Genomic DNA, 13,685 nt, shown 5'->3' with positions numbered 1-13,685 from the left:
CAAATCTTTCAACCAGCAAATTCAATCTCTGGTGTGATACTTAAATTTTTAAGAAAAATTATCAATGAATGAGGATAAAGTTGATTAAAGTAGATTGGGCAAATAGATTAGCAGGTAAGACAACATGCAAGAATAGCCGATATTAAAGATAATTCAAGATTTCCTACAAAAGTATATCTTAATGTGGAGGAAAGGTTCTAAAAGGGTTGGGGATGCGGAGAGAGCGAGACAGGAAAGGAATGATCCAATATTGGCTAATTAAGAAAGATAAGGAGCATATTCAGTTGAAGGAAGAAATATTCAAGGTTGCAGAAGTCAGTGGTAGGCCCAAGGCTTGGAATAAATTCAGAACTCAGAACAGGTTGAATTAAAAATTTAATCAAGGAGAAAATAAACCATGAGAGCAAACTAGTGAGAAATAAAAATGGTCATGGTCAGTTTTTAAATAAATACATAAAAAGAGGTCCCTTAGAGACAAGCTAAAGAAATAGTATTGAGGAATAAGAAAATGGTAGAAGAGTTAAACAGTTTTTTTTAAATCAATCTTTACAGAAGATACAAACATTCTATTAATACTAAAAAGGGGAGGAATTAAATACCATAAACTTAACAACAGAATTAGTATTAGGTAAGCTAATGGAGCTGAAAGCTTCAAGACTCATGGATCTGATGATTTGCATTATTAAAAGAAGTGATTATGGGGATAATTAATGCATCAGTAGCAATCTTCTAAAATTTCTTAGATTCTGGAGCGATATCAATGCATTGGAAAACTACCAACATGATAGCCTTTTTGAAAAAGGTCAGAGACAAAGAAAATAGCTACAAGCTAACTGCAGGCCAGTTATCTGTTATTGGAAAAATGTGAATTAAGTAAGGGTGTAATAGCAGAACATTTTGAAAGTGATAACCTGATCAAGCAGACTCAGCATGGCTTCATGAAGGGGAAAACCCAAGTCTGAAAATGTAGTAATTTTTTTTGAGTAAGTATGAGCCAGAGTGGATGGTAGGGAACCCATAAATGGAATATGCTTGGATTTTCAAAAGGTATTCGACAAAGTGCCATGGAAAAGGTAACTTCATAAAGACAAGCACTCATTCAGGTTGACAACCCAGTGCAATGGTGTGTGCGCGCGCGCATGCACGGAAGCTGTGTGAAATTGTTCAATTTGGAAGGAAGTATGATAAAACATTTAAATGGAGAAAGACTACAGGAAACTTAGACACAAAGAGATTTGGGAGTCCTTGTACAGGAAATGCAGAAAACTAGCACACAAGTGCAGCAGATAATCAGAAAGGCTAATGAAATGCTGGCTTTTATTTCAAGTGGCCCAGACCATAGAAGTATCTTATCCCAACTTTATAAGGCACTAGTGAGACTACAACTACAGCAGTGTATTATTTTGGTCCCTTACTTTAGGAAAGATTATTATTGGAGGCAGTTCAGAGAAGGTTTACTTGATGTTTCCATGCATGGAGGGACTGTCTTATGAAGAAAACTGAACAGTTTGGGTGTGTACTCATTGGAGCTTCAAAGCACGAGATATGATTTTATGAAAAGATTCTTGGGGGTCTTAACAGATTAAGTGCTGGGAGGAAATTTCCCTTCCTAGGAGAGTCTAGGATCAGAGGGCATTGTCTTAGAATAAGGGGATGCCCATTTAAGATTGAGAGAAGAGATTCTTCATCTCAGAGTTGAGAATCTTTGGAATTCCTTGCCCTCAACATCGTGGGAGCCAAATCCTTGAATATATTCAATGTTAAAATAGATCTTAAATCAATAAGGAAATCAAGGGTGAAAATCAAAAATTGCAAATGCTGAAATTCTGAAACAGAAAATGCTCATTAGATCAAGCAGCATCCATGGAAATAGAAACAGAGCTAATGCTTCAGGTCAAAGAACCTTCATCAGAATGAAAGAGAGAAAACAAGACAATTTTAAGTTACAGAGAAGGTGGGGGAAAAGATGGATAGGATAATTTCTGATACGATGAGGCCGGATTTACCATGGGATAAGTTCTAAGGTCATCTAGTCAATGGGTTAATAGGGGCAGATAGAGAGGAAAAAACAAACCTGAGATAAAGACAGTTAGAGAATGAGAATACAAAGAATGTGAAAAGGTTGAAAATGCAGACTTGTAGGAAAGCCACAGCAAATCATGCTTTGCTAATGGAGAGAAAACTGAGCCAATATCATAGATAGATAATCAACAGTAGTAATAGCCAGTTCTGATACAGACAGAGAAAGTGAGTTACCCAAATATGAATTCAATATTGCTACAGACAGATAGATTAGAACAAAAGCAGGATGGAGAATTAAAGTGGCAAGTAACAGGAAAGTCAGAGTTGCTGAACACAGCTGTTCTATAAAGCATTTACTCAATCTGTGTTTGGTTTCCACAATAGAGGAGACCACATTGTGAATACTAAATGCAATACACAAGATTGGAAGAAGTAAATTGCTGCTTCACTTGGAAGGGCTACTTGGGTCCCTGGATGGTGGGAAGTGAAGAGGTAAAAGCACAGGTGAGGCATCTCCTGCAGTTTCATAGGAAAGTGTTATAAAGGGAGTGGCTGTTGGGGATGGAAGAGCAGATTAGGGAATCACAAAGGGAATAGTCATGTCAAAATGCTGAAGGGGGAGGGGGGAGGGAAGTTGTGTTTGGTAGGGGAATCTCATTGAAGCTAGTGGAATTTGGAAAGGATGATCTATTGAATGCAGAGGTTAGGGGGTATGAAGTGAAGATCAGGGGAACTCTACCCTTGCTCTGTCCAGGAGGAGAATGACATGAAGGAATTAAAAAAAAGAGGTGTGGGAAATAGATGAGATGCAGTCAAGGGTTCTATCAACTATGGTGGAGATTGAAGCCATGGTTCAGGAAGAGGGAAGACATCTCACAGGCACCTCGGTGGAAAGTCTCTGCATTGAAGAAAATACAATGGAGACTGAGAAAGTAGAAGAATGAAAATGGAGTTCTTACAAGAGGGTGGGAAGATGTATTATTAACTGTGGGAATCTGTAGGCATATAATAGATGCCTGTCGCTAGCTTGTCGCCTGAGATGGGGACAGAGAGATCCAGAAAGGGAAGACTCAGATGGACCATGTGAAGGTGAGAATAGGGTGGAAACTAGCAGCAAAAAGTAATGAAATTTGAGTTGTTTGTGTGCAGGAGGCAGCACCACTACAGTTGTTAATGTACCAGAGAAAGATCTGAGGGAAAGAGCCAGAGTAGGATTGTAACAATGACTATTCCACATATCCCACAAAAAGACAGGCAGATATCCCCATAGCTTCACACTTGATCTGGAGAAAGTGAGTCAAGTTGTTCAATGTGACCATCAACCCAGCCTAGCTAACGTGTTGGTGGAGGGGAACTGGTTGGGCCTTCGTTCAAGGAATAAACAGAGGGTCCTCAGGCCAACCTGCTGTGTGATGAAGGTGTAGGTGGAATTAAGTTTTATGGGGAGGGTGTGGGAAAGTGAACCACTCTTGCTCCTAATTCTTGTGGTCTTTTGTTGGAGAGAATAGGTAAAATCAATGTTTCATGAAAAATAAACTTAGCATTCAAGCTCAGAGCAACATTGGCAAAGTAAGGAAGAAGAGAAACCATTCTTTGAAAAGATATGCAAGGTTGAGCTTCTGGTTTGCAGCCCTTGAAGGTCTTCCAAGTTCTTTTAGCCCCTTAGAGAGACAAAGATAATTTTGACCAATGTCCAATCCCTTTAGATGCAGAACTATGGTCAACAGAAAAATGAAAAGCCACAAGGTAATTCCCTGGTTTGCAAAAGATGTTTTCCTTTTGAAATTAATATTATTGCAGTTAGAGTTCTAACAGTCAATGTTCTAACAATTTCTAATCCTCAGAGACGTACAAAATAATTAATATTTGGCAATACACTGTTCAGTGCAAGATGCATTAAACTTAAATACACAATTCCTTTTTATCCAAGTCTTTTTTTTGCATTCTTTTCAAAGGACCTCTACCAGCAGTAATCAAAGTTCACAAAATAAAACTCCCCAGTATCCATCTTAAAAACACAAACCTCCAGCTATAATCACAAAGCTACTTTGGAATCAGTTGTGGTCACCATATTTTGTGACATGTATGCACACTTTTACAACTATTTTAGTCTTTGAGAACTCTCATGAATAGCACTTCACAAACAAGTAAATATTAAGTGAATATTGCTTGGATTCTTAACACTTCCATGATTATGGCTGAGGATACGAAATGCCTATTGATCTTCCACAATCAATTGTAAGATAGATAAAATTAGTTGATTAGAAGTACAGACTTGAAATCACTCCACCATTAACATAATTTTAACTTTATGGCAAGATAACTCTTATGAGACATTATTAAAAAGCTAAACAGCACTCATTATTTAATTGTTTTTAAATCTTGTAACCAAGAGATCCTAGCTCTTGCTAACAACTTAATTTAACAAAACTTCCGAGTTTCATAACAACCTTAGTTTCAGTATCACCTAGGACAACCAAAAATACCTGGTTTTCAATCACAGTGTCGTAAGTATACATTCCTGGGTTTAGCTGCCATCTGCAGAACTCTCCTCGCCACCCTCTTGTAATGGTACCTCCTCCAAAACCACCTAATGGAGCCCCTGTAAAGAAAAGTCAGAATGGTATTTTAACAATACCAACCAAAAATCTAGTGAAAGCATTTATTGAAGCCAAAAATGTGGAAACTGAAAAAGGATCAAAATCCTATACTTTTTAAACTCAGGAAATTCAGATGTACACAACCATAAACAAATTGACATTTCTGTTCCAAACCATCACATTCCCATTTAAAGTCCATAATCAAAATGTTAACTTAGCTATTTTTTTCTTTACCAAAATTAAAAAGCACTGGTGTGGAAAGTAGCATCATTTGAACATATACAACGTAGCCAGAAAGACTGGGAGAATGGGATTGAGTCCTTGCATGAAGCAGCTAGGAAGGCGACATCATAAAAAAAACTGAGAGAGTCCATGGGCTTCTCCAAATTCACAGGAGGGATAACCAAACTAACGTCAACATCAGGACAACATCCCCAGCACCAAGGCTCTAGTTACACATTGTTGATTCCTTTGGCTGGCCACATTGTTCAGATGACACCAGACTCTTGAAACAGACACTCTATTTTGAGCTCTGTTACAGTTCAAACAGAGAGAAAGATTCAAGCATGCACACAAAGATTTTTTGGAAAAAAGCAACAAACCACTTAGGCACCCCTTCACACACCACCTGCCCCATCAGTGGAGTTCATAGAGAGTTCTAAGGTGATTGATGAGGCCAAAAAAAAAACTGGAAGATAGTCATCCTCCATCCTGAGAGAATGTCCATGAAAAAGAATAGATATCAGTCACTAATCTATCCCAGTGATGGAGAAGTCAAGACAGGAAAGTCAGATCACAAGATCACAAGACAAGGGAGCAGAAGCAGGCCATTTGGCCCATCGAGTCTGATCCAAGGAAAAGGGGAAAAAAGAAATGAGAAATGGGGAATGGGGGGGGGAACAAAAAAAACCTATACAAGATCACAGAGATAGGATATGAGCAAAGTGACAGTGGGTGGACAGAAACAAGGATATTCTACGTATTCCATGAAGGCATAGCTTGGACTTGTATGGGTTTGCATAGCTATATCTTTGAGTTGGAAAGAGTGAAAGGTGGTAACAGTAAGGTTGTTCAATGCAAGATTAAGTTCACCCAAAGGAGGGTGGTAATGTTGAATACCCTTCTCGCAGCAGCATTTCATAGAACCACAGGAGACACAACACTTGCTCTTTTTACTTCTTCCCTTCTTACCATCCAAGTACCCAAACACTCCTCCCATGTGAAGCAGTAATTCATTTGTACTTCTTACTTAGAACACTGCTTTTGGCACTAATGATGTGATCTCCTCTACATTGCTGAAACCAAAACAAGATGGGGTGTATATTTGTGGAACACTTTTGCTCAGTCTGAGAGTGATCCCAAGCTTCTAGTTATTTACCCGTCACTTTAACTTTCCATCCTGCCGACCTCCATGTCAGTAGTCTCCCCACACTGTTCCAATGAAGTCCAATGTAACCTCAAGGAGCATGAGCTCATTTCCAGACAGCACATTACAGTCTTGATTTAACAGCGAATTCAAATAATTGACCTTTCCAGTTTGTATCAGAATTGGCCAGTCTGATGAAGTCACCAACCTGCAACATTAACTCTTTCCTCTCCACAGATGCTGTTTGACCTGCTGAATGTTTCCATTATTGTTTTCATCTGCATTTTTATTTCTTGATCCCTGTATTAAGCGTGATGATCAAATCTGTTAATACTACCTATACATCTACCAACTACGACTCAAGTTATCCATTCTTCCATTGGAATTTATGATGTAAATACAATCATCATTCATATAGTGGAATGCTTACTATAGTCTGAAATAAAATTTTCAAGTTATTGGAAGAGTAACATTGAAAAATTTACACCAATGCACTCACCATAAATCTGTCGCAAAGGTATGGAATTAAATGGGTCAATAAATGGTGCCTTCTTCTCTATTCGTGTTTTTCTGTACCACCATTTCAGATACCTGTACAGAAACAGAATTACAGTACGTAGCAAGCTACATTTGCCTACGATCACAATAGGTCTACAGCGGATGCAATCTCACTGACTCTCCATTCTGCTTTGGAACACCTAGACAATAGCAAAATATATGTCAGGCTGTTTATCAATTACAGCTTGGCGTTCAACACCATCATCCCCTCAGTATTAATCAACAAGCTTCAAAACATGGGCCCCTGTACTCCCTCTGCAACTGGGTCCTCGATTTCCTTATCAGGAGACCACAGTCAGTTAGGATTGGTAATAACATCTCCTCCTCGCTGACAATCAACATAGGTGCACCTAAGGGATGCGTGCTTAGCCCACTGCTCTACTCTCTCTACACTCATGACTGTGTGGCTAAGTACAGCTCAAACACCATCTATAAATTGTCCAATGACGTCACTGTTGTTGGTAGAATATCAGATGGTGACAAGGAGGAGTACAGGAGTGAGATAGATCAGCTAGTTGAATGGCGTCGCAACAACAACCTTGCACTCAATGTCAGCAAGACTAAGGAATTGATTGTAGATTTCAGGAAGGATAAGTTGGGAGAACACACACACTAATCCTCCTTGAGGGGTCAGCGGTGGAAATGGTAAGCAGCTTCAAATTCCTGGTATCAACATCTCAGAGGACCTATCCTGGGCCCAACACATTGATGCAATCACGAAGAAGGCACGCCAGAAACTCTACTTCGTTGGGAGATTCGGTATATCACCAAAGACTTGCAAAATTCTATAGATTTATAGTGGAGAGCATTCTAACTAGTTGCATCACCACCTGGTATGGAGGCTCCAATGCACAAGATCACAAGAGAATGCAGAGGGTTGTAGACTCAGCCAGCTCCATCACAGGCACAACCCTTCTCACCACTGAAGACATCAAGAGGTTGTGCCTCAAGAAGGCAGCATCCATCACTAAGAACCTACACCATCCAGGACATAACCTCTTCTCGTTAGTGCCATCAGGGAAGAGGTACAGGAGCTTGAAGACCCACACTCAATGATTTATGAACAGCTTCTTCCCTTCTGCCAGCAGATTTCTGAACGGTCCATGTACACTACTTCATTATTCCTCTTTTTGCACAATTTATTTATTTTGTAATTTATAGTAATTTTTATGCCTTGCACTGTTCTGCTGCCACAAAACACTTCACAATGTATGTCAGTGATAATAAATCTGATTCTGATGGAATACTCTCCACTTACATGGATGGGTGCAGCTTCAACAACACTTAAAGCTCAATGCCATAGAGAACATAGCAGCCCACTTGCCAGGCATGCTATCCACAACCATTCACTCACTCCACCACTGGTGTACAGTAGCAACAGTGTGTACCACCCATTGGATGTACTGCAGCAACTCACCATCTCCTTTGACAGCACCTTCCAAACCCACTAGCTCTACCAGCCAGAAGGACAAGAGCAGCAAAAGAATGGGAACACCACCACATGGAAGTTGCCTTCCAATGCACACATTGTCCTGACTTAGAAATATAATCACCATTCCTTCACTATCATTCTGGAACTCCCTCCCCAACAGCATTGTAGGTATATCCACACTCAGGGACTGCAGCAGTTCAAGAAGGCAATGCACCACCACCTTCTCAAGGACAACTAGGGATGGGCAATTAAATGCTGGCTCAGCTGCAACACCCACATCCCTTGAATGAATAAAAAAACTGTTGTCAAGCAAAATATTTTGCTTCATCTATTTCAAATGGCCAACTCTATTTTGGAGCCTCTTAAGAATTTTGTAGGTATCAGTGAAATCAACTCTCTTCTAAACTCAAGAGAGCACAAGTTACAGTCTGCACTGGCTGGGCGTACAAAGGGCAGGGACTTAACCAATTAACGAACCACACCTGGGAATTTATCCTTCACAGGAAAAAAATCATTTCTCAATCCCAGACATGAACAAGGTTCAAGTGTTACCCGCACCTGCTGGCGTAGAGTACACATACAGATTCAGATTAGTTTATTGTCATATACACCAGGGTGCATTGAAATTCCTTGCTCGCGTGAAGCCCACTGCTCCGTACAGTATAGCTCCATATAGCCCGGACATCTAAACGGGTACAGATTTGTTACTGCTAAAAAACTGATGGTTTAGTAATCCAGGAATTATGAAGAGCGAGTCTGAGGTGTCTTCCATTAGATCGATCCTTGGAGGTAAATAGTCGGTGTGGCTGATTTAAAACGATAAAAAGACAATTCTGGGCTGATTAACCAGTCTAATGATCTAAGTCACTGGAAAACATTGGAGTCCCAGTGACCTACTACCGCGGAGGTTGATCAGAAATTCCCTCGAGCCACAGTGCGGTGTTGACAGACAGAGAGAATCCATGCAATGGAAATTGTTGATGTACTGCCAGGTCTGATAAAGGGGTCAAACACAAATGGAAGTAACCCTCGCCAGCACAGCCCGCGGTGGTTACACTTGCATCTACTTCTGACAAAGCCACTGGAACCGAGACACCCCGGTTGAGGAGGTGAACCTGCCGCCCCTCCCCCGGGGCCGGGCCCGGTCCGGGTCGGGTCACTCACCGGATGCCCAGGCCCAGGTGACCGATCATATGCGACAGGGACACATCGGTGGCTTCGAACGGCTTCCTCCGCTCTTTAAACTCATGCGCCAGGCAGATCCTCCAGCCGAAGCGCGGGACTCCGGCCCTGTCCGAGCAGCCGCCCGCATATCTGAGCATCAACTCGGTGCCCTGCGGCTCCTCACTCCCCATGTCCGCACCCACTCCGTCAGACACTCCGCCCGTCCGGCTCCACCTCCTCCCTCTCCATCCCGCTGGCCTGTGCGCATGCGCACCCTTCCACTTCCGGTTACTTTTGAAACCCAGGAAGGCGCACGCGTAACGGCGGGAATGTGTGAGGGCGGGGCCAGAGGGGGAGGAATGTCGCGCATGCGCTACACGCATACCCTACCGAAGGGTAGGTGCTCCTGGTAAATAGTGGAGGACCAATGGAACGACTTCTATGAAAGTTTCAGCTTGAAACATGCAAGCATTCTGGACCCTGGCTATAAACTACCCAAGTCAAAGTGAAAGTCGAGTTTATTGTCCTACGCACAAGTACATTTATGCACAGGTGCAATAAAAAACTTACTTGCAGCAGCATTGCAGGCACATGGCATCAGATAAGTAGCATTCACAAGAAAAAAAGCATAAATTATACACAATTTATGCAAGAAAGAACACGGTTAGAACAAGAAAAACAAAGTCCAATGAAGTGCAAAGTGGTCATAGTGTTGCTATAGTGTTGAGGTTGTGCAGGTTGGTTCAAGAACAGAATGGTTGAAGGGAAGTCGCTGTTCTTGAACCTGGTGGTGTGGGACTTTAGGCTTCTGTACCTTCTGCTCTATGGTAGCTGCAAGAAGATGGCGTGCAAAACAGAGACCCAAAAGATGGTATGGCCCAGATGGTGCGGATCTTTGATGATGTTCCTAACCATTGGTATTCCCAACACCAACTCTGAGCCCAGCATCAGGCACACACCTGGCCCACACTCTGGAACCCAGTTCCAGCTGGAAACCTACACACATTCCTGACCCCGTGGCTTTGGCCATACACAAACTATTGATATTTCACTACTTGCCAGCATAAGACATCAAATGTGATCTACCTTGTGGCAAACAGGATATACCAGACACCACAAAAACATGTTATTTTTACCAATACTCTCAGTTATACATGCCTCACATGTAGGCAGATCCAGGGAGAGTAAATCAGCAGATAACGAGGACTTTGTGATTTCAGTTGGTTAGTCTCATACAACACACAAGATGCTGGAGGAACTCAGTGGGTCAAGCAGCGTCTATGAAGGGAAATGGATAGCCAATTTTTCAGGTCTAGACCCTTCATCTGGAATCTTTTAGGTTAACTCAATCAGCTGAGGAATCTCTCCTGCATTATTCAGTGATTTCAACAACAATTGATACTTCATCAATGGGAAAAAACTGTGGATGTGGGAAATTGGAAATAAAACCAGAAGATTTTAGAAAATAAGTCAACAGTTCAGCTCTAGTGAGAGATACAAAGTGAGCATTTGAAGTGGAAGATCAGCATTAGTTGGCATTAGAACAAAGACGGAAAATGCTGGTAACACACAGTAGGTCAGGCAACATCTGTGGAAGGAGAAGAAGAATCAGAATCAGATTTATTGTCACTGACATACATCGTGAAATTTGTTGTTTTGCAGCAGTGCAGTACAGTGCAAGACATAAAAATTACTATGTTACCAATAACTAAATAAATAAAATTGTGCAAAAGAGGAATAATGAGGTAGAGTTCATAAGTTCATGGACTGTTCAGAAATCTGTTGGTGGAGGGGAAGAAACTGTCCCTGAAATATTGAGTGTGGGTCTTCAGGCTCCTGTACCTCCTCGCTGATGGCAGTAATGAGAAGGGAGCATGTCCTGGATTGTGAGGGCCCTTCATGATGGATGCCACCTTCTTGAGGCACCACCTCTTAAAGATGTCTTTGATGGTAGGGAGAGTTGTGCCCATGATGGAGCTGGCTGAGTCCACAACCTTCTGCAGCCTCTTTCGATCTGCACATTAGAGCCTCCATACTAGGCAGCTGGAATGCAACCAGTTGGAATGCTCTCCACCATAAATCTACAGAAATTTGCAAGAATCTTTGGTGAAATACCAAATCTCCTCAATCTCATTAGAAGTAGAACCTCTAACGTGCCTTCTTTGTGATCAATGTGTGGGCATCAGTGTGTTGGGCCCAGGATAGATCCTCCAAGATGTTGATGCCCAGGAACTTGAAGCTGTTCACCCTTTCCACCACTGACCCCTCAATGAGGACTGGTGTGTGTTCTCCCAACTTCCCCCTTCTGAAGTCCACAATCAATTCCTTGGTCTTGCCAACGTTGAGTGCGAGGTTGTTGTTGCGACACCCCATGACCAGCCAATCTATTTCATTCCTGTACGCCTCCTCGTCACTATGTGAGATTCTGCCAACAACAGTGGAATCATTGGCGAATTTATAGATGGTGTTTGAGCTGTGCTTAGCCACACAGTCATGAGTGTAGAGAGAGTAGTGCAGTGGGCTAAGCACACACCCTTGAGGTGTGCCTGTGTTGATTGTCAGCGAGGAGCTGTTGTTACTACCGATCTGTACTGACTGTGGTCTCCCGATAAGGAAATCGAGGATCCAGTTACAGAGAGAGGTACAGAGGCCCAGGATTTGAAACTTGTGGATTAGTACTGAGAGGATGATGGTGTAAACGCCGAGCTATAATCGATAAACAGCAGCCTGATGTATGTATTGCTGTTGTCTAGGTGCTCCAAAGCCGAGTGAAGAGCCAATGAGATTGTGTCCACTGTAGACCTATTGTGGCAATAGGCAAATTGCAGCGGGTCCAGGTCCTTGCTCAGGCAGGAGTTAATTCTAGCCATGACCAACTTCTCAAAGCACTTCATCTCAGTAGATGTGAGTGCTACCAGGCCAGAGTCATTGACGCAGCTCACCCTGCTCTTCTTGGGCACCAGTATGATTGATGCCCTTTTGAAGCAGGTGGGAACCTCTGACTGCAGCAATGAGAGATTAAAGGTGTCCTTGAACACTCCAGCCAGTTGGTTCGCATAGATTTTCAGTACCCTGTCAGGTACACCGTCAGGGCCTGATGCCTTGAAAGAGTTCACCCTCTTGAAGGATGTTCTGACATCAGCCTCCGAGACAGAGATCACAGGGTCGCCAGATGCTATGGGGATTCACACAGGTGTAGTGTTATTCTCCCTTTCAAAGTATGCATAAAGGCATTGAGCTCATCAGGGAGTGAAGCATCACTGACATTTATGCTGTTAGGTTTTGCCTTGTAGGAATTAATGGCATGCAATCCCTGCCACAGCTGTCATGCATCCGATTGTGTCTCTAACTTCACACGGAATTGCCTTTTCGCTCTCAAGATAGCCTTCCGTAGGTCATACCTGAACTCCTTGAAGGGTTCTGGATCACCGGTTTTGAACACCACAGACCTAGCCCTCAGCAGACTGTGAATCTTCTGGTTCATCCAGGGCTTCTGGTTTGGGAAGACTAGGTATGTTTTTGAAGGCACACACTCATCCACGCAGGTCTTGATGAAGTCGGTGTTGGCCGTGGCATATTCATTCAGATGCAACGATGAATCCCTGAATATGGTCCAGTCCACGTATTCAAAGTAGTCCTGTTAATGCTTCTCCGCCTCCCTTGTCCATACCTTTGCTGTCCTCACCACTGGTGCTGCGGTCCTCAGTCTCTGCCTATATGTCGGGCATAGATGTACAGCCAGGTGATCGGACTTGCCAAAGTGTGGGCACAGGATGGCACGGTAAATGTTCTTGATGGAGGTGTAACGGTGATCGAGTGTGTTGGCTCCTCTGGTTCCGCAGGTGACATGTTGGTGGTAGTTTGTCAGAGATTTCTTCAAGCTGGCCTGGTGAAGTCCCCTGCAATGATCAGGAAAGCATCAGGGTGCGATGCCTCGTGACTGCTGATCACGGTGCTCAGCTCCTCCAGCGCCAGCCTGATGTTTGCCGGGGTGGAACCTACACCGCTACCAGATGATGGCGGAGAACTCCCTCGGCAGATAGAACGGACAACACTTCACTGCCAGATGTTCCAGGCTGGGGGAGCAGGACTATGACAGAACCACGTCTGTGCACCACAATGAGTTAATCATGAAGCAAACACCGCTGCCTCTGCCTTTACCTGATGCCGCCATCCGGTCCATGCAGTGGATGGTGAAGCCCTCAGGCTGGAACCTTGTTCTGGGGGTGAGCCATGTCTCTGTGAAGCAGAGAATACAACAGTCCCTGATGTCCCTCTGTTACTGCAGTCTTGCTCATTTCGAGGCCGGGATCCTTCCCAGCCAGGGGTGCCTCTGTAATGTTCTTGTTGGGTATACTGCATGAGCTGAAGCTACAGGACTGATGTCATAGGCAGGACCTGTGTATCCCGAGGTCTCAAGGGAAGAAGGGCTCACCTCCACGGATCCTCTGTTCTGGGAGAGTGCAGGGTAAAACATGCCTCAGCCCAGCTACCTGAACAATCATGTATCCAAGGTTGACATTCTCTTAAATCAGTAGTGATG

At 43.1% G+C, this 13,685-nt stretch overlaps 1 protein-coding gene across 2 annotated transcripts in view; it reads right to left on the bottom strand.

The window, feature by feature from the left end:
* The window catches only part of gba2 (glucosidase, beta (bile acid) 2), a 53,723-nt gene extending 44,317 nt beyond the window's left edge, over positions 1 to 9,406 (bottom strand). The window contains exons 1-3 of one of the 2 annotated variants that reach the window (XM_052032983.1): positions 9,143 to 9,406; positions 6,488 to 6,579; positions 4,509 to 4,624 (exon numbers count right to left, since the gene is read on the bottom strand). In XM_052032983.1, the coding sequence (XP_051888943.1) occupies positions 4,509 to 4,624; positions 6,488 to 6,579; positions 9,143 to 9,333 (399 nt within the window). In that variant the 5' untranslated portion in view covers positions 9,334 to 9,406. The remainder of the gene's footprint in view (positions 1 to 4,508; positions 4,625 to 6,487; positions 6,580 to 9,142) is intronic. The other variant, XM_052032975.1, reaches the window with a different exon arrangement.
* Positions 9,407 to 13,685: the final 4,279 nt, after the last annotated feature.

The sequence above is a fragment of the Pristis pectinata genome, chromosome 2, assembly GCF_009764475.1.
Source record: "Pristis pectinata isolate sPriPec2 chromosome 2, sPriPec2.1.pri, whole genome shotgun sequence".
In the NCBI taxonomy this organism is placed as follows: domain Eukaryota; kingdom Metazoa; phylum Chordata; class Chondrichthyes; order Rhinopristiformes; family Pristidae; genus Pristis; species Pristis pectinata.
The sequence above is the reverse complement of the archived record's forward strand: the minus strand, read 5'-3'. Positions and strand labels throughout refer to the sequence as shown.